Source organism: Mytilus californianus, unplaced genomic scaffold, assembly GCF_021869535.1.
Source record: "Mytilus californianus isolate M0D057914Y unplaced genomic scaffold, xbMytCali1.0.p SCAF_3, whole genome shotgun sequence".
NCBI lineage: Eukaryota > Metazoa > Mollusca > Bivalvia > Mytilida > Mytilidae > Mytilus > Mytilus californianus.
Genome location: NW_026262679.1, coordinates 45,173,119 through 45,195,632, shown reverse-complemented (window position 1 = coordinate 45,195,632; position 22,514 = coordinate 45,173,119). Strand labels below are relative to the sequence as shown.

Here is a 22,514-nt window from a genome sequence, read left to right as displayed (position 1 = left end):
AACAGAAGTTCTCCTGGAAACTTTGTTATAAACAATGCCATAATATTTGTTCCTGTTTGAACAAATATTCTATACCCTTTATTCCGTAAGGAACAAATAATGTAATATTTTTTCCAGTGGAAACAATATTACAGAATACTTGTTCTATTTGGAACTAATATTATAAAGGACTTTTATTTCATGACAGATCAACTATCTTAGCATAAAAGTAGCTTTTCTACATAATAAATTGCTTTTCTCTGCATAAATTCTACAGATAAATACAATAGCAATCAATTCATTTCATTCAATATCAGGAATACTGTATCACAATGATTGCAGCTAAAAAGCAATAACAGAACTCCTCTAAGTATATATATATTTATACTGTTTATATAGTAGGAAGCATCACACCTCAATACCTGTAGTAATTATTCCATGTTGTACGAGGACTTGATGAGATGCCTGCCAGATTGTTAATCCTGTCAATTTCATTGATGCTGTGTAAGAGACTGTTTGTAGTTTTCCTATTGTTAAGGAATGCTGAAATATGGTATATTTGTGGGTAGTGGTCTGTGTGGTGGATGCCACCTGGTGGCCATCAATAAATATTGTCAAACCATGGGCCACACTCCATGATATCTGGTATTTGTGCCACAAAGTGACATCTACTTTATATTTGTAATACACTTTCCATGTCTGGTTGTTAGTACTGATGTATCCATACAGATGTCCATTATAGAAGTATAGTGCCATACCAGTTCCATTCAGATATTGGTTGCTATTAGAGATAATCACTGTCTTCTGCTGCTGATTGACCTTGATCAGACTGACATTAACCTTGATAGTAAATCCTGATTGACAAACAGCCAGATTGTTCAGACATCCAATGTTTGAATTATTACTGAATTCTACATACTGATTGCTTCCATTTAGGACAAGAACTGAATTCTGCTCCAAATGTGGATTTCCATGGACAGATAAATTATAGGAAGATGTTGTTAAAATATTATGGCTGATAGCAATAAAACCAAAATGGTAAGTCTTTATGACTTCAGGACTTGTGGTTGCTATGGTTATTGGTATTGCTGTTTCTATGGGAGTTGTAGAAGTTGTTCCTGAAGTGGTTGTTGACATTGATGTTAAACTTGGTGTTGATGTTGTCATCTGTGTTGCTTTAGAACTTGGTGCTGGTGTAGAATTTAATGTTGTTGTTGGAATTACAGTCAGTGTAGAATCAGTAGTACCAACTGTAGATACACAATTATTGAAATAAGTTCTTTTTCAAAAAGAAAAACAATGGAGGCAAACATTACAATGATTTAATTAGATTTAAATAAAAATATGAAATAAAATTATTATTCTTTACATATTTTTCATTTAACTTTGTCTTTCTTTATTTTACTGATTCTGTCATATTATAATTAATTCCAGTTAGTATAAAAAATGATCATTGAAATGTGAATTAAATAAAAAAAAAACATCTTTCATCTACATTCACTAATTAAATACCAGTAAGAATCATGTAAAGTTAAATCAGATCATTTTTGTCTAACATACAATGTAAGATTATAAATAGCAAACACTCAAGAGTAGGGAAAGGCTCCAAAACAGACAACCTACATACTTATAAAATTTTAACATCATGTGGAAATATGTTTACACAAAAATGATAACAGTACAGATTTTTCTTTAGCAATTTAGTAAGTTTTCTTTTGTTTTCTCTCATAAAGATATCAGGTCCAAAGCAATTGCTATTCAATAAGAGAAACATTTTATTACGTGATGATCTTTGCAGTTTAAAGATCAATGTCCATAGTTCTAAAATTTCCTCAAAGACTAGAGGCTTGAAAATTGAGCAAGCATTTTCGACTGCTGTTTTGGAACCAGATATCACCAAAAAAGCAAAAACACTTCTATGTATATATTTATTTACTGCCTATATTGAAGCAATCACACCTCAATACCTGTAGTAAGTATTCCATGTTGTACAAGGACTTGATGAGATGCCTGCCAGATTGTTAATCCTGTCAATTTCATTGATGTGGTGTAAGACACTGCATGTAGTTTTCCTATTGTTAAGGAATGCTGAAATATGGTATATTTGTGGGTAGTGGTCTGTGTGGTGGATGCCACCTGGTGGCCATCTATGAATACTGTCAAACCATGAGCCACACTCCATGATACCTGATATGTGTACCACATAGTGACATCTACTTTATATTTGTACTCTACTTTCCATGTCTGGTTGTTAGTACTGACATATGCGTACAGATGACCATTATAGAAGTACAGTGCCATACCAGTTTCATTCAGATATTGGTTGCTATTGGAGATAATCACTGTCTTCTGCTGCTGATTTACCTTGATCAGACTGACATCCACATTGATAGTGAATCCAGAATGACAAACAGCCAGGTTGTTCAGACATCCAATGTTTGAATTATTACTGAATTCTACATACTGATTGCTTCCATTTAGGACAAGAACTGAATGCTTCTCCAAATGTGGACTTCCATGGACAGATAAATTATAGGAAGATGTTGTTAAAATATTATGGCTGATAGCAATAAAACCAAAATGGTAAGTCTTGATGACTTCAGGACTTGTTGTTGCTATGGTATTTGGTACAGTTCTTTCTATGGGAGTTGTAGAAGTTGTTCTTAGAGATGCTATTGATTTTGATGTTAAACTAGGGGTTGATGTTGTGAACTGTGTTGCTGTAGAATTTGGTGCCAGTGAACTTAATGTTGTTGTAGGAGTTGAAGTTGGTGTAGAATCAGAAGTACCAACTGTAGATACACAAATATTGAAGTAAGTTCTTTTGCAAAAATAAATTCAATGGAGGCAAACATTACAACTATTCAAATTTAAATACAAATATACAATTAAATTATTATTCTTTAAATAATTTTTCTTTCAAAAAAGAATTTTTGCTACTATTTCTGTCATATATACATTTTAGTAAGCATAAAGGATCATGTAAATGTGAATTTATTAGAAAAAAATCAATTTTAATTTACATTTAGTAATTATTTTACCAGTAGTAACCATGTCAAGTAGAAGTAGAACATTGATGTTACAGCTATACACTCATTATTGTCTAACATGCAATTTATGTTTATAAATGGCTAAAACATAAAGGCAGGGAAAGGCTCCAAAACAGACAATCCTATTTATTAAAATAGTTTAACATCATGTGGAAATTTGCTTACACACAAAATGATAAAAGTACAGATTTTGTTTTTATGCAGTTCAGTAAGTTTTCTTTTTTCCTTGTTTTTACTCATAAAGATTTCAACTATTAAATGAAAAGAGTATTTTGAAATGTGATTTACTATACAGTTTATAGATCAATGTCCATAGTTCTAAACTTCCACAAAGAGAGTTTTGCAAAATTGAGCAAGTGTCTTTGGGTGCTGTTTTGGAACCAAATATTACCTAAAAAGCAAAACCACTGCTATGTATATGTATATATTTACTGCCTATATTGAAGCAATCACATCTCAATACCTGTAGTTAATATTCCATGTTGTATAAGGACTTGATGTGATGCCTGCCAAATTGTTAATCCTGTCAATTTCATTGATGTTGTGTAAGACATGGAATGTAGTTTTCCTATTGTTAAGGAATGCTGAATTAATGTATAGTTGTGGGTAGTGGTCTGTTTGGTGGATGCCACCTGGTGGCCATCAATAAATACTGTCAAACCATGAGCCACACTCCATGATATCTGGTATTTGTGCCACATAGTGACATCTACTTTATATTTGTAATCCACTTTCCATGTCTGGTTGTTAGTACTGATGTATCCATACAGATGTCCATTATAGAAGTACAGTGCAATACCAGTTTCATTCAGGTATTGGTTGCTATTGGAGATAATCACTGACTTCTGCTGCTGATTGACCATGATCAGACTGACATCAACCGTGATGGTAAATCCAGAATGACAGACAGCTAGGTTGTTCAGACATCCAATGTTTGATATATTATTGAATTCTACATACTGATTGCTCCCATTTAGGACAAGAACTGAATGCTTCTCCAAATGTGGACTTCCATGTACAGATAAATTATAGGAAGATGTTGTTAAAATATTATGGCTGATAGCAATAAAACCAAAATGGTAAGTCTTGATGACTTCAGGACTTGTGGTTGCTATGGTTATTGGTATTGCTGTTTCTATGGGAGTTGTAGAAGTTGTTCCTGAAGTGGTTGTTGACATTGATGTTAAACTTGTTGTTGATGTTGTGATCTTCGTTGTGGTAGAACTTGGTGTTGAAGTTGTGATCTTCGTTGTGGTAGAACTTGGTGTTGAAGTTGTGATCTTCATTGTGGTAAAACTTGGTGTTGATGTTGTGATCTTCGTTGTGGTAGAACTTAGTGTTGATGTATCAATCTTCCTTGTGGTAGAACTTGGTGTTGATGTTGTGATCTTTGTTGTGGTAGAACTTGGTGTTGAAGTTGTGATCTTCGTTGTGGTAGAAATTGGTGCTGGTGTAGAACGTAATGTTGTTGTAGGTGTTACAGGTGGTGTAGCATCAGAAGTACCAACTGTAGATACACAATTATTAAAGTGAGTTCTTTTTCAAAAAGAGAGTCAATGGAGGCAAACATTACAACTATTCAAATTTAAATCCAAACTAGACTATCATTAAGTCCCAGGAAACAACATATCAAATTTGAAAAAAATTTGTTAAAGCGTTTTCATGTTATTGTGGAGACACTGTTTGGTAGCCGCCCATCTGCCCTCCCAGCCGCCCGCCGTACATCCCCATTTTAATAACAGATATTTCCTTCGAAAATCCGGTTAAATATGAAAAATATTATTATTCTTTATTAATTTTTGTTTTAAAAAGACTACTTTTTGCTACTGTTTCTCTCATCCATTCCAGTAAGCAAAAAGGATCATGGAAATTTGAATTAATTAGAAAAAATATAATTTTTAATTTACATTAAATAATATACCAGTAAATTTAATTTTACAACTATATAATACTTATTGTCTAACATGTAATTTATGATTATAATTGGCTAAACACTCAAAGGCAGGGAAAGGTTCCAAAACAGACAACTACATACTTAAAAAAATAATCATCATGTGAAAATGTGCTTAGACACAAAATGACAACAGCACATATTTTGTTTTTATGCAGCTCAGTAAGTTTCACATTTTCTTTACTCATAAAGATACCAATTGCTTTTAATGAGATGACCATTTTGAAATGTGATTTACTGTTGAGTTTGTAAATCAATGTCAATAGTTCTCAAATTTCAACAAAGTAAAGAGGTTTGCAAAATTAAAAGTTTTTTGACTGCTGTTTTGGAACCAGATATCTCCTAAAAAGCAAAAACACTTCTACATATATGTATATATTTACTGCCTATATTGAAGCAATCACACCTCAATACCTGTAGTAAGTATTCCATGTTGTACAAGAACTTGATGAGATGCCTGCCAGATTGTTAATCCTGTCAATTTCATTGATGTTGTGTAAGAGATTGCATGTAGTTTTCCTATTGTTAAGTAATGATGAATTAAGGTATATTTGTGGGTAATGGCCTGTGTTGTGGATGCCACCTGGTGGCCATCAATAAATATTGTCAAACCATGAGCCACACTCCATGATATCTGGTATTTGTGCCACTTAGTCACATCTACTTTATATTTGTAGTTTATTTTCCATGTTTGGTTGCTAGAACTGACATATCCATACAAATGTCCATTATAGAAGTACAGTGCCATACCAGTTCCATTTATGTATTGGTTGCTATTGGATATAATCACTGTCTTCTGCTGCTGATTGACCTTGATCAGACTTAGATTGACCTTGATAGTAAATCCAGAATGACAGACAGCTAGGTTGTTCAAGCATCCAATGTTTGAATTATTACTAAATTCTACATACTGATTGCTCCCATTCAGGACAAGAACTGAATTCTGCTCCAAATGTGGATTTCCATGGACAGATAAATTATAGGAAGATGTTGTTAAAATACTGTGTTTAATAGCTATAAAACCGAAATGGTAAGTTTTAATGATTTCAGGACTTGTGGTTGTTATGGTTCCTGGTACTGTTGTTTCTATGGGAGTTGTAGAAGTTGTTCTTAGAGATGATGTTGATGTTGATGTTAAACTTGGTGTTGATGTTGTGACCCCTGTTGCTGTAGAACTTAATGTTGTTGTAGAATCAGCAGAACCAGCTGTAGATACACAATCAATGAAGTAATTTCTTTTTCAAAAAGAAAGTCAATTTGGGCAAACATTACAATGACTCAGATATATAAAAAAAAATATGAAATACATTATTATTCGTTAACCTTTTTTTTGTTTAATAAAGACCTACTTTTACCTTCTATTTCTCTCATACATTTCAGTAAGTATAAAAGATCATAAAAAGGTGAATTAATAAGACAAAAGTAACTTTTACTTAGATTTAGTAATTATATACTAGTAGTAATCATGTAAAGTTAAATAAGAAACTTTACACTCATTATTTTCTAACATGCAATTTATCTTTATAAATGGCTAATAACATAAAGGAAGGGAAAGGTTCCAAAACAGACAGAAACCCTACATACTAAAAATCATGTGAAAATTTGATTACACAAAACTGATAAAAGTACAGATTTTTTTTATGCAGCTCTGTAAGTTTTGTTTTATTTTCACCCATGAAGATGTTATGTCTTCATACCAAGTGCTATTTCAGAGGAAAACATGTTATGATGTGATTGACTTTACAGTTTAAAGATGATTGACCACAGTTCTCAAAAATTTCCTCTTAAGAATTTTGCAAATATTTTTTTATTACTGTTTTGGAACCAAATATCACCTAAAAAGCAAAATCACATCTATTGATATATATACTGTCTATATGGTAAAAAGCAGTCACACTATGATACCTGTTGTAAGTATTCCATGTTGTATGAGGACTTGATGAGAGGCCTGCCAGATTGTTAATCCTGTCAGTTTCATTGATGTTGTGTAAGACATGGAATGTAGTTTTCCTATTGTTAAGGAATGCTGATTTAATGTGTATTTGTGGATAGTGGCCTGTGTGGTGGACGCCATCTGGTGGCCATCAATAAATATTGTCAAACCATGGGCTACGCTCCATGATATCTGGTATTTTTGCCACATATTGACAATTACTTTATATTTGTACTCCACCTTCCATGTCTGGTTGTTAGTACTGACGTATCCGTACAGATGTCCATTATAGAAATACAGTGCCATACCAGTTCCATTCAGGTATTGGTTGCTATTGGAGATAATCACTGTCTTCTGCTGCTGATTGACCTTGATCAGACTGACATCAATCTCAATAGTAAATCCTGTTCGGCAGACACCCAGGTTGTTCAGACATCCAATGTTAGAACTGTTACTGAATTCAACATACTGATTGCTTCCATTAAGTACCAACACAGGGTTTTTAGTAAAAGAGTGATGCTCCAAATGTGGATGTCCATGTACAGATAAATTAAAGGCAGTTGTAGTCATAACATTATGACTAATAGCTATAAAGCTGAAGTGGTATGCTGTATAGAAAATAAAAATTACATTTGATTTTCACTCAATTTTATTTTAATATCTGAGTGTTTATTTAAATTTTAATGAAAATAATGAAATAATACTCACCATATTCAAATTATATTAAAAACAATAAATGTATCATGAAGTAAAGTGAAAACAATGGGCAACTCAGTTTTATAAAAAAACCGCAAGACAACCTGTACACTACTAAGTTGTGAAAATTTAGTTCAGTGCAATATTAGTTACTAATGTTGGCATTGTGCAAGTTTAGTATATATACATCATGCAGAATATATTGAATAATGACTACATTACAGAAGTAAAGTGGTGTGTTGTAATGTAGTTCTATAATGCTACAGATCTTATGGTTTCATGATTATCAGGTTTATAACTCAAATGTACTTTTTACTATTGATCATCTAAAAACTTTTGTTATTTAATGTAAAAACCAAGGAAAAGAGCTAAAAAATTGTATCAGAATACAGATATTTTAATCCTGAATTTTATTCTAATTTGATTTTGATAGTTTTTAACTTTGGATATAAGAAAAAGTTCTAACACACATTGTTCTCAATGTTGATCGTATCTGATTAGCATTAAATAAATTAAAGATAAACCTGACTGAACATCATGAACAAACTTAATTCTAAATGAGACAGTAAAACAATCGATTGACAATCAGAAGTATTTGAAAATCATGCTACATAATCATCAAATTGAGAAACTTCTTCATAAAATTTCAATGAAGTCACTTATTCTTTCCTTTCTGTTAAAAACTTGATAGATAAATAAAAGCTTTCAATAAAGTTTTTCAGCACTTTTTCAAATTATGATTTCATAAAAACATTAAAAAAAATATGAACTTGAAAAGTCTATTTATCAAAGACTTAAAAGAGAAAGTTAACACTAAGTTGTTCTGTAATGTTAACTTTGGTGAAAACAGTAAATAAGATATTTAAAAAACATATTGATAAATTGATATTTTCCCCTGTAAATAAAGAACTCAGACTACCATGAAGTATACATCAGATTTTGTGCCTAACTACATGCAATTTCTATCAGTGATATTAAATATTTTACAGTGAGAAAAAACGTAGCATGCTTCATTATAATAATATCTTACCAGTTGTAGGTGGCATTGTTGGAAATTCTGAAAAAAAACCAGAATGCAATAGATTATCTAACCCGAATAGTACAGTCATTATATTAAACTCACTATCGATTATTACATCAAAAGGTGGAGAGATTCGGAGATGGTAAGGGCTTGAATTATTCGAGATATGGATTATCAACCAAGTTATCTAGGGGATATAACTATCTCTGAGTCATCTAAATGTTCTCCCTTTGGTAACTGGTTAAGACAAGATAATTGAGTTGTTTCATATCTATTTTATATATCTACCGATATACAAAATTTAAGTGATATAAAAGCGAGTGACATATAAACATATTAAAAGCATGAAACACCCCATCATGTCTTGAAATATGGCCAATATCACTTGCATATTTATTGCACAAAACTTACAAAATCTGCAGTCAATTAATTCAGATAATATTTGTTCTTTATTATCCCGATTCTGTACACTACTACCTTCTATCCCTGCTTAAGAATGTCCTATACTTAGAAAATTTGTAACGTACAAGAGCAAACCAAAGAGAAGTAAAAGTATAGTAGTGTCAGAAAGCAATAATTCTCAAAATATTTTTTTTTTTTTTAAATACTAATCTACCCTAGGAATAGATTACCTTAGCTGTATTAGGAAAAACCTTTAGGAACTCTAGGTGCACAATGCTCTTAATGTTTGTACTTTATTTGGCCTTTTTATTTTTTTATTTGAGCATCACTGATTGAGTTTTGCATACAAAATGTGTGTGTATATAAAAGTACAGGAAAGCAAGTAAAAGTTTCTAATAAAATTGTGAAGAAACAATTTTTTCTAAATAAAATAAACCTAACAAATTCTTTGTAAATTTGTTCATCAATGGTTGAATATGTTTAAATTCAGAAGTTTACATGGAAACCACATCTCCTTGAAACTGTCCCTTTTACAATTTGTATAACAATACAACATTAAGAGCTATACATACCTGTTATACAGGTGTGATTAATTAAAACATCCCTGGAAGCAGTCCAGGTGTACAGGTTACGCACTTCCATCAATGATGTCTCATTATAACCTGGTGTTGTGGCAATAAGTAACGGAAAAGTCCCAGGCTGTGCTGGATTAGGGTACTTAATACTGTGCTGCATGAAGACCTGACCATCTAAATAAACAACAAATCCATCTTTCTTGTTCCATGATACCTGGTAAGAGTGCCATTCTCCTGCTTTCACATTCAGCTTTGCTTTGGCTGTCCAGATTGTTTTATCCTTCTTTGCAGAACAATAAAGTTCCCCATGCCACAGGTAGAGAGCAAGGCCAGAATTGTTGACCTTATCACCCCCACTGGAGAAAATGTACCTTTTGTTGGTAGAATTTATGTCCAACCATTTAATTTCCAAACTAAGTGTAAACCCACTCTCACACTTAGTCATATCTTGTATACATTCTATACCTTTGTTAGGTAGTTCTACATATTGACCTGTGGTGTTCAGAATGAGTACAGCATGTCCATTATTTTCTGGTCGTATTGTTGGATTTTTGTACACAGTAAAGTTATACTCAGGTGTAACAAGAACATTGCCTTTAATCTCAATGAAGTCAAATTTCACTTCCTTAGCTCCACAAGAAAAATCTGAGAGAAAAATAATAAGAGAATTACCTTCTTAGAATGAAAGCGATGAAATCATTTCCACTTAGATTTACTATTCCAATATATATGATCTTAGAAAATAAGGAAGATAACCTAAGAAATATATAATCATTAATTTGTAATAATGGTGGATTAACGTACTAGATTAACAGTAACAGTTTCATGAACAATTACAGTTTCAAGAAAAACTTTCTGTCATATTCAGAATGAGAACATATTAAAGTGTGAATACAAATCCTGCTTCTTATGTATTAATCTGACTGTCCAAAACTTTTCACCAATCTGTTTTTTATGATTATCTTCAGGTAATAAAAGTAGATGTGGATATACTTCAGTTGCATTTATTTCAATATACCCAGAGAATATGTATCAGTGATATTGATTTTTTACCTTAATGCAAGGTAATTTAACCCTCTTTTGATATTTAATTAACATTTTTCAATAAATCTATGATATGATATGAAATATCAACTTGTTTGGTCATCTTCTGTAACTCGACTTAACTGTCTTTCCTGTTTGGACTTGTCTATTTCAACTATGACATGCATTATATGTTTGAAACAGCTGATCCAAAATTTGAACTAAAATCATACAGAAGGATTATAAAATCACAAAATGAACTTATTTTAATGGACTATTTCTATGAGTTTCATTCTAAAAATTATTTGTGCTAACAACATTTCCCAAATCAGCTGCAGGACACAAAAATCATGAAACTTCAGAAAATCTAAAAAAAACATGTGGTCAGCAGATTTGTAAACCAGCAAATTAAAAAACTCACAAAGCCTAAACATCTACAGCCCAAAACGATCTTCTGATATCATTATAAAAATGAAATTTCCCATTAAAAACTGTAGACCGAGAAAATACCTATTGTGGAGCTAAACAATTAAATGCATTAATTGCATATGTGATTTCAAATAATGCAGTTCAAAAATTGAGAAATAAATTTACTCCAGAATATTATATATATAATGACATAAATGTGAGGGTTAAATTTTATAAAAACATAAAAATATACTGTGCAATCCTTCAAAATTCATTAACAAAATGTAAAAAAATAATGAACTAGAGTAAGAATCAATGGATTTATAATAAGATTTTTTTGGGTTTTTTTTTTCTGTTTGAATGTTAAATTATAATCTTACATCCTTGTCCTTTGTCAGATAGTTGTCTCATTGAAATTCATACCATTTCTCCTTTTTTTAACCTATATTATACATACATCTATCAATCTATTAGACACCTGGTACATGGTATGCAGTTGAAAAGTAGCTGTCACATGATGTCTTTTAGCCATGTTTCTCAAAATTTTGAGGTTAAGTGGCACATAGTCAAATAAAGCATAATAGTCTTTAGTCTGATTTGATATAAAATTTCATCTTATTAAATGAATGAACAAAAACTCTTTAATGAACTGTACATTGCAAATAGGGTTAATATGTCCGTCTTGCCATAAATAAAATGAAATATGAAAATCATGATAATATGAATATGAACATGCACAAAATACAAATACAAAAAAAATAACAGCATCCATAACAATTTTTTTATTAATAAAGTTAAGAGAGCAAAAGAAAGGATGTGTGGCATAGTTTACATGAGACAAACAAATTCAGATTATTCTTAAAATACTAGGAAATATGCAATATGTTGGGGGAACAGGGCTGTTATTTCTGTCTTTCATAATAACAATTGTCGGAAGGTATTCAACAATTACAAATTCACATCGTCAAGCAATGGACAGTATTGAGCATCAACTAAAGTTGTTTTTTTTATGAATTTATAACTGCTATAAATGTTTCAAGTCAACTCACAGCATGCAGTATGACAATTCACTAAAGTTTGTAGATAAAAATGTTTTATTATTAACCACACCTTATGTAAGAATCCTAGATTATTTTTTTTTTATACCAAAAGCATTTTGTAAACTTCACTGTTGGGGTATTATCACAAGGATTTCTCTTTTTGCCCTTCCTGTCATAGTTAAGACATATTTTGCCTTTCTTATCCTTAACAGAGAAACTTGATATTTTTGGGTTTTATTAAATGCGGCTGGTAGTTTTCACAAAATCTAAGGTAAAGATTTAAAGGCAAAACTTTTCCCCTATATATTTTATATAGGATTTATTCAATATCAAAGTACTATATGCCTGTGAAAATACCTGTTGTCATTTGGTTAGTTGTTACTGTAGTGGTTGGTTCTTCAGTTGTCATGGTAACCATAGTGGTAGGTGTTGTAGTTGTGTGGGTTGTTGATATTGCAGCTGCAAATAAAATGTGGAATAACCAAGTTTCAGAAAAATTTGTAGCTGTGAAGAATGAAAAAATTACTATAAAATGTTGCAGTGTATTAAAACTATATGAAAAAGCAGGCCTCGTTTTGTTTTCTATAGTCAACAGCAGAAAGATTATATGAATTTTAAAATGTTCTTTGTATTATCTGTAAAATATATAACTTATAATTTAGTCAAGATACACTGTATTCTGTTTTTGAAAATTAAAATAAAAACTTGTGCAATATGGTAAATGTGAAAACAAAATAAATAATTAGAAACAGTATGCATTTTTATGCACCTGTCCTAAGTCAGGAGCCTGTTGTTCAGTGGTTGTCTTTTGTTGGTGTGGTTCATAGGTGTTTCTCGTTTCTCATTTTTTATATAGATTAAACCATTGGTTTTCCTGTTTGAATTGTTTTACACTAGTCATTTTGGGGCCCTTTATATCTTGCTGTTTGGTGTGAGCCAAGGCTCCGTTTTGAAGGTCGTACTTTGACCTATAATTGTTAACTTTTTATACATTGTGACTTAGATGGAGAGTTGTCTCATTGGCACTTATACTGCATCTTCTTATTTATATAGTTTGAAAAAAAAAAATTCAACCACAAAGTTGCTGCAAATTCTACTACCTAACAGAAATGAAAAGTATTTCTTTGGCTTTTGCCGTTATATTCTAAAGGCTCCAAACACATGAAAATGTTCATCTTTACTCTCAAATTAATCACACAAATATCATTACATAAACACCCAAATGACAATTATAATTCAATGATACAATGCAGTGACTGTCAAGCATTTTATTTGAGATACTCACAAATAAAATGCTTGACAGTCACTGAATTGTACATACTAAGAGAATAGAAGAGTAAAACAGTAAGATGATTTATCATCGTCATATGGGTGTTCATGTAATGTTATATATTTTGTGTGATTAACTTGAAACTAAAGATGATAAAAAATGTAAAGCTATAAAATGCTTCAAGTTAAATTTCTCTGTAAAACTGAGTCTTTGTTGCAGGTTTTCTTCTTTATACAGCATTAATGATCAGGAATTGGATGAATCATGTAACAAATTTTAAATGGCAGTAAAATTCTATACAAATTTTTTTTTCATTTTTGAAATATCATTGACAGTGGGCTTTTTAATGGAATTAAAGTAGAAAATGAAAGGAACTATATCTTTTTCTACGAATCCACAATTTGCTTTGATGCAACGTCATCCACAACATCTTGACAACACCTATTGTTGTATAACGTCAGAGGAGTGAAATAACTGAGTTTATTTCACATTTTAAATTATCTGTTTTTATTTCACTGGGAAATCACGGTAATCCATTGCAACCAATGTAATAAATGTAATATAATTAGATGCAAAATAAATATTGCTCATTTTAGCGTGTTGTGATAAACTTCATGTTTCTTCATTTCTTTTTAAAATACTCATATAACAAGGAATTATTTGAATCTGGAATAATTTTGAGTTCTGGAAAATTGATAAGAAATGTATGATGAAAACTTACCCAACTAAGAAGGGTTAGCCATGCGCACATTGCTAATCTTCAGATTACTTTCTGAGTTTCACTGATATTTCAGCATGAACTAACTAACTCCCATTAGCCATGCATTCATTACTTAAATGAATGCATGTCTAACCCTCCTTAATTGGGTTACTATACTGTGGATTTATTATTATTCGCTGGATACCCATTTTCCTTGATTTCATTGGTAGAGACAAACCATGAATAAAAATTTTCAACAAATGATTAATTTTTTATAGGCTTGTGTGGAAACTAAGGCAAATACACGAAATCGAGTTACCACGAAAATATGATTTTTCTTCAATCCATAAAAATTGGTACCCACAAATATAAATGAATCCCTAGTAGTTTTTATCATACATTTCTTATCAATTTTCCAGAATTCAAAATTTTTCCAGATTCAAATAATGCTTTGTTATAATACAAATGAAAACTGTAATCCATAAAGTTCAATTATCTTTAATATAATCTTACTTGTGAATATTCCTGCTACAACTAAACTAGCTCTGTTAGCATCAACTGTTTTAAATCCCTCTACTTTCATTGAGATATGAGTGGTTGACTGTGTATATCCATATCCAATGGCTATCTGTTTTACAACAGTGGCATGATGAGGGATCGGCTGAGTTACTGATCCTACCAATTTACCATTGTCCACCAGTTCACATCCAAGATTTTGATTCCAGGAAAGTTCTAGATGGTGCCATACATTCAGGGTCAGTTTGTGTGATGTTACCAAATGCCATGTTTTTGTAGATGTACTAACAACAAAGTGAATATTTCCACCTTGGTAGTACAGTGCTATTCCCTTTGTGTTCTGCAAGTTTCCACCACTGGATATTATGTATGTATTGTCTGTTAGTGTAGTAAAATGGACGTTTGTTGTAATGGTAAAACCGTTTGTACATTTATCCAAATCACTCAAACAAGAAGTGAAGCCAGTTCTATCAATAACAAGGTATTGACTGCTACTGTTTATGTAAATAGCTTGACCAGTTGCAGTGGGAACCAGTGTTGGACTTCCATGGACAGTAAACTTAATAGTGGTTGTTGTCTGCAGGACCTGATGTGCAATTGTCTGAAATCCAGCATTCAATGTCAATAACTGGTTGGCTGAAAAAAAGGTATTCATTAAAACACAAAACTTATTTATACAAACAAGATGGCTAAACATGAATGCAAAGATTTTCAAAACATGCCTAATTTTCAATAATGATCTATTTTTAAAATCAAAAAGTCCCAATAAAATTTTGGTTTGAAACAAGACTACCGGTAAAACCCTTTCTGCATCTTATTGCAAACCAAATGAAAGTTTTCCACAGAGTCGTCTGCTCTTGACCAGGGTATTTAAACTTTTGTCTATTCTCTTGTCCTATTGAATAAATACAATAGCTATTGTTCTCTGTGTAGTTTTTTTCACTGGGAACTTTAAATTTCTTCTAGGAGAAATCTATCACTCATTGATTAATTTACCTGACCAAAAAATTATCTTCTTTTTTGGGGGAAATAGTTGTATAAACTTGCATAAACTGCATGCAATATTGTATTTAATCAACATCAATAATATATTTTCAATCTGTTCAATATAAACACTGATTTAATTTTAAAAAGTTTATTTCTGACAAAAATTTTTAGTATTGTTCCAATGAATTTGAATGTTTTGTTGTTGTTCAGTTATAGAATACATTTATCAAGACCTTAATTTAAACACAATAATTTTTCAAGTTTTTATTTGTCAAACACACAAAAAAAAGCAAATTTTAATAGGGAAAATATAAAAAATTTGTTCAGAAATCAACTTTTAATTTTTGAATCAGTGTTTATATTGAAACTATTAAAAATGAATTATTGATATTGAATAAATACAACACCACATGCAGTTTTTTGAGTCCTTATTTAGTATTTGTACATGTATTTTCATTATTGACAGTTCAATTTTTTGTTCAGGTAAGTTAATCAGTGAGTGATAGATTTCTCTTGGAAGAAATTTAAAGGTCCCATCAAATAAACTACACAGAGAACAATAGCTATTGTATTTATTAGATGGGACAAAAGAACTTACAAAAGTTTATTGCCAACCAAATGAAAGTCTTCCACAGAGTTGTTTGCTCTTGACCAGGGTATTTAAACTTTTGTCTATTCTCTTGTCCTATTGAATAAATACGGGCGTATGACATTTGCGCTGATTTTTAAAATTTTCATTCTTTCATTTGCGCCGATTTCATTTTTTCATTTGCGCCGATTTTATATTTGCTCCTAAATTGCATTTACAGTTTAACACAGGTGAGTAAATATTTGTACATGTACTATACCTTGAATGTATATTGGTAAAATTTGGTTATAAACGTTGTTCACTTATGTTTAAGTTAAGAAAATCCAGGCCATTACGTAAGTTAGAATGCGAACTCTAGAAATGCCCGCATCAGTATGTTAGCCAGAGAAAGAAAAGATGGACTTCGTTATTGACAATTACAACAAATATAGAGACGAAATCACAAGAAAGGAATATATTAGATGTGTTGCCTATAAATACTCGACAAGAACAGATTTATGATTTTAATGTATTCCGTTTTTATGGACTGTAATGTTGTAAATAGATTTTTGATTCGTCATTTTAGTATAAACAGAGTGCTTTTATCTTAGGTTTTTACTTCTTGATTTTAAAGTAAGTGAACATAGGGCTTTTAAATTGACTTATCCTGCTCAAAATCCTACTTCCACCTCCCCGTGGTGAGCAGAGGACAACAGTTATATACATGTTATGATTGACAATTCATAACATTTGTACAACTGGCGATTGGAAGAGGTCTATAATGATAAATGAAAAATAACATTCACCTATAATTTACCTGTAATTTACCTGTAAAAAAATCGGCGCAAATGAAAAGAAAAATCGGCGCAAATGAAATGCAGATCGGCGCAAATGCAAAACGCCGATAAATACAATAGCTATTGTTCTCTGTGTAGTTTTTTCACTGGGACCTTTAAATTTCTTCTAGGAGAAATCTATCACTCATTGATTAATTTACCTGACCAAAAAATTATCTTCTTTTTTGGGGGAAATAGTTGTATAAACTAAGTTTATTTCTGACAAAATTTTTAGTATTGTTCCAATGATTTTGAATGTTTTTGTTGTTGTTCAGTTATAGAATACATTTATCAAGACCTTAATTTAAACACAATAATTTTCAAATTTTTATTCGTCAACCACACAAAAAAAAGCAAATTTTAATAGGGAAAATATAAAAAATTTGTTCAGAAACCCATTTTTGAATCAGTGTTTATATTGAAACTATTAAAAATGAATTATTGATATTGAATAAAAACAACACCACATGCAGTTTTTTTTAGTCCTTATTTAGTATTTGTACATGTATTTTCATTTTTGACAGTTCCAATTTTTTGTTCATTTAAATTAATCAGTGAGTGGTAGATTTCTCTTGGAAGAAATTTAAAGGTCCCATCAAATAAACAACACAGAGAACAATAGCTGTTGTATTTATTAGATGGGACAAAAGGACTTACAAAAGTTTAAATCGACAGGTAACTTGAAGGTGAATTTGTGGAAAAGTATCATTGGGTTCCAATAAATCGACAGGTAATTTGCAGGTGAATCTGTGGAAAAGTATCATTGGGTTCGCAATAATTCCATACAAATTTATCTTTTCCATTGATGAAGTTTGAAAGAGGGAGGTCTAAAATATCCAGTATAACCCTGTTACATGTTCATCTACCTGTCCCATGTTGGGACCCTCATCAATGGCTGTCCTTAGTTATGTTTTTGTCCTTTCCGAGATCTGGTAATCCTTGATAGTCTGTTACATTCATTTGCAAATTGTCCACATCCTGAAAATGCATGAAGTATTTTCCACTGGACAATCCATTAATCTAGGGTCTTAGTAATTTAGAGCATGAAATATTGTATGTTGACAGTTGACAGTTTCTTTTGTTTCAGACTTTAAGTTGACCTATTGACTTTGTGATGTTGTTTTTTAAGTAAATACCCCCCCCCCATCTTCTTTTATTCACAGCCATAGTAATCCTGTGTGAATACACAGTTATCTATATGTTCACACTAGTTGCCACAATACCCATGTTTTCACACAGATGTTGTTTAATATCTATTTCCACACAGACTGCTACAAACACCCTTTGCATAAAGCCAGTTAACCTGTAATTTACCTGTATGTTCACATCGACTTCCATAATAACCAGTTGTGCAGAGACATACATTTTGTCCCATGCAAGATCCACCATTCAGGCAATAACCAGCTGAACAAAGTCCTGTAAAATACAAAAATGAAATATGTTTATTTGGTTTTGAACTTCATCAAACTTCTTCCTTTATAATACGACTCAACAAACCTATTGTGTAAACTTTCTTTTAATTTAGGGCATTTTATTCATTTTAATTATGAAAAGGGAATCAACAATTTTTGTAAAACTCATTCAAATTCAAATTGGCTATATCAATCATACCAAAAGAATTTTGAAATTCTTTTTTTTCAACATCTTTTTTCTTGATTGTAACATCAACAAAACTGATTTATCACCAAAAGTTTACTTGTGAACAAATGAATGGATGTCACTAGAAAAGCAGGATATGCTTACCCTTTCTGGAGCATCTGATCACCAAGATTTAGGTTGGGGTTGACATTGCTCAGTCTTTAGTTTCTGTGTTGTGTTTTATAGAATGTTGTGTTTTCGTTGTTTCCCTTTTTGGACATTGTATTGTTTGTTTTTCTTGGATTTCTGATTTTTTATTGACCCTTTAATCTGGTATCTTCTGTCTCTTTTTACAGCAGCGATAAATGCCTTCTTAATATGACACCTTTACCAGTCCACACAACACCCTTTTCCTCACAATTTTATTGTTAGGGAAAGACCATTTAACTTCAAGGGGGGTTATGGTTTTTTCCTAAAAAAATATTCTGATCCCCAATTTGATGAAAAAAAATATTGTGGTCAAGCAGATGACAAAAACAAATATTCTGAATCCAGATTTTCCCCATGCCTTATAGTGTTAAATTTTGAAAAAAAAAATAATTTGATTGATAGCATGGAAAAACTAAAAAAAAAAATTTCTGATGCAGACAAAAATCCATACCCCACCCCCCCCCCCCCACCCCTTGAAGTTAAATGGTTGCTCCCTTATTGATTATAATTAATAATATTAATTTTCTACAGACCTTTTGGATCACATCCTAGAACATCAAATCTAATGCAAGGTTCCTTCTTGAATGCAAATGGTAATATACGTATGGCATTAACTACAATCGATGGCTGAAGACTGATTGAGTAGTAAAGAGTGTCATTGTAGATAGACGGAATATCCTAAATACAAAAGTCAAAATACAATTGAATAAGTTTTATATGGCCAATTGTTTTACTTAATACTTAATACTGAAAAAATACAACAGAAAAGACTGTTTGATTTAAACATTTTAAATCATTAAAAACCAGTATACTGCATCTAAAATTTAAAAAAAATATACTGGAATTTGCATTAATATATGAACTTAATTGTTATCTCAAAATAAAAATAAAACATTTACCATTAATGTAAACGAGCGTTGTACTATACAACCACACCGCCTGGATAACATTACAAACCCCTTTCCGAGATTGCCTATTCATTCTAGAAAGAAAGCGATTAACTACCACACACAAGGTCCAAAGAAGATTACCGCAAAATGGAATGAACTGCAAACCACAAGACTTTATTTTCAAAATGAACTTGAAACATGGATAGTGTACATAACCACAACTATCATACAGAGTTACCGCAATTTCCAAAATGCCCTTTATGTGCGACCACCATACATCCCACAATATTCCAGACACAATTGGAAGTAGTACCTCATTCAGAGTGAAGCCAGTTGAAATCATACGGAATGTCCAGTGAGGTGTTGTCCATTTTGGAAAAGATACTGACAATGCATTATTAACTTTTACTTTCACTTTCATTTTAACGTCATCAAACCAATGATTGTGACGTAACGTCTTGTTAACCTTTTTGTAACCCTATAAGAACCTCATTTTATGTTCTTCAGCATTTGTTTCCTATCATTAAATTGTCCTGAAGATGCCACCGTGATAAAGCATTTCATTGCAGTAATCCATGATGTTGTTGTCTTTTATAGTAATAATGTAAATGAATAAAGATAGCAAATAATTGATTGTTATGAGGTCTGCTTAAAATTCAGTGGCAGATATTTCATACAAATCATCAAGGATGAGAAAAAAACAAAACTAGCATGTATTATTTAGGTTTAGTAAAGTGAGTCTAGCTCAAAATTGTGCCTTTCAAAATGGAGAAGTCCAGATAACCCTACTTCTATTCCTGTTAGCACTAGGTTCACATTTAATGATTAATGTTGATGTTTAATACATATCTATTTGGGGGAATAATAAACTGGATTTGTCACAATACCTTTGCAAATGTCCTCCATGACTTAACCGTATCAAGAGCTGACCAGAATTGTAATTCAAAAGATTTCATATATTCTGTTGCAACAGTTCCTTGTGGATACCATGGGTATATAAAGTCCAGAGCAGAAACTGTTTGTGGTTTAACAAAGCTGACTTCATACCAAGGAGTTTTATCCCCAACAGCAGGGCACCAGGCTCCGCCATTTTGTCCTGCACAACAACCATGTCTGGCTTTCTCCTTACCATGACTTGGTTTACTGGAGGAAACAGATAATGCACTGTCTGGTATTCTGCTATCAGCCATACCAAGTGAAGACATACATGCTTAAAAGTAAATTTTAATTAATAAAAATTGTGAAATAAGTATTATAAAATGGCAAATTCCTTGATTTTAATGAAACTGGCACACCCAGATTTTAATCAATCATTATGACATGTAAACTATCTGTAGTTTAAAAGTTGTAAAGAAATGATATAAAACTTCAGAAGTTTTAATCCTAAAGATTTGAGTCAAACCTCAAAAGTGAAAAATATAAAATAAATGGACTATTTATACTAGTAATAAATTCTTATCATGAACAAATGATTGCTTTTTTTTTAATCTCAGTATTATCTTATCTCCGTAATACATATGTGCCCAAAAGAATTGACATTTCCACTGTGACTCGTTCATAATACATGTACCAGTACTCTGAAAAAGGCTTACTGGTAAATATTTTACATCATTGACATTTAAAAAATTTACTTTAGATGAGCTTTTTTTTTTTGTTTTACTGTGTTGTTGGATTGCTAGATATCATTGATGCATTGCCCATATATCTTGTTATTATTGATATCCAATTAATTTGTTATCATAACATATTCAAAATTTGTCAAAACTGAGTTTGGTTCAGAGCTTGACATATGCTATGGGCACTTCTCCATCAAAATATTTTTTTCTTTGTATTGCTGAGTTACTTCTCATTGTGCTGAGTTACTTCCCATTGTGCTGAGTTACTTCTCATTGTGCTGAGTTACTTCCCATTGTGCTGAGTTACTTCTCATTGACAAATATCCCACATCTCCTTTTATTCATATTTCACCTGATTAAAGTAACTGAAGATGTCACATTGATATATGTTCAAAAGGTACTCATGCTTTATAAAAAAAAATTGTTTCTGACGTTTTAATTGATGGAACTTTGCACTGTAAAACCTTGTTCATCCTACCACATCATTACAAATATTGTCAGAAATATGTTGAGTTTTTTCCTGTTTAAGTCAGTGACTCTAAGATTTCAATTTTAGATGAACCAGAGGTACCTAGCTTGGATATCACTACATTTGTTAAGCAACCAAAAATCAATCAATCATTCTTGTAACATTATTTTTTTCATCACAAACTGTAATTTATCATAGAATGTCTTCATAGATTCAAATTTAATCTGACATAGATCTCGGGATTTTAAACCATACATAAATACATACCTCCACTGTGGGAAACTGAAATGAAATTGTTTAATAATATACTATGCAGCTAATGCCATCTTGTCATCAATTTAAATTTTGATCATAAAATAAACTGTGAACACAGACATGTCTCAGCATAATAGAAAGGAAGGGATATGATTTATTAATACATGACACAAAAGTCAAAATCCACACTTTAACACACTTGACAAAAACCAAAGCAAAGCAACTGCACCTTTATACCTATTCTTCATCACCAAGTCACATTAAGACCTTCAACACTGAGCAAAATATCATTACTTAATGGAAGTTCAAAAATGCCCCTCACACGGGTACCAGTTTAAGGGTTATTTTGGGTTTTTTTTGCTGGATGTAGATTACTCTTCATCTGTACATTGAAAACACAGGTGTTGGGTTACATCAACAAACTACAGACTAAAACAACCAAAAAATCTAACTAATACTATCAAAATTTAACGATAAACTCATTTTAATTTACAGAAACAATGCAAAGATAGAGATGACCACAGCGCTCATCAAGATATTT

General features: G+C 31.5%; 1 protein-coding gene across 1 annotated transcript in view; it reads right to left on the bottom strand.

Moving 5' to 3' along the window:
- The window catches only part of LOC127733493 (uncharacterized), a 48,364-nt gene extending 27,541 nt beyond the window's left edge, over positions 1–20,823 (bottom strand). Inside the window, exons 1-6 of the mRNA XM_052242846.1 lie at positions 20,763–20,823; positions 18,270–18,371; positions 14,562–15,200; positions 12,436–12,537; positions 9,605–10,252; positions 8,640–8,666 (exon numbers count right to left, since the gene is read on the bottom strand). Coding sequence (XP_052098806.1) covers positions 8,640–8,666; positions 9,605–10,252; positions 12,436–12,537; positions 14,562–15,200; positions 18,270–18,371; positions 20,763–20,823 — 1,579 coding nt within the window. The remainder of the gene's footprint in view (positions 1–8,639; positions 8,667–9,604; positions 10,253–12,435; positions 12,538–14,561; positions 15,201–18,269; positions 18,372–20,762) is intronic.
- Between the last annotated feature and the right edge of the window lie 1,691 nt (positions 20,824–22,514).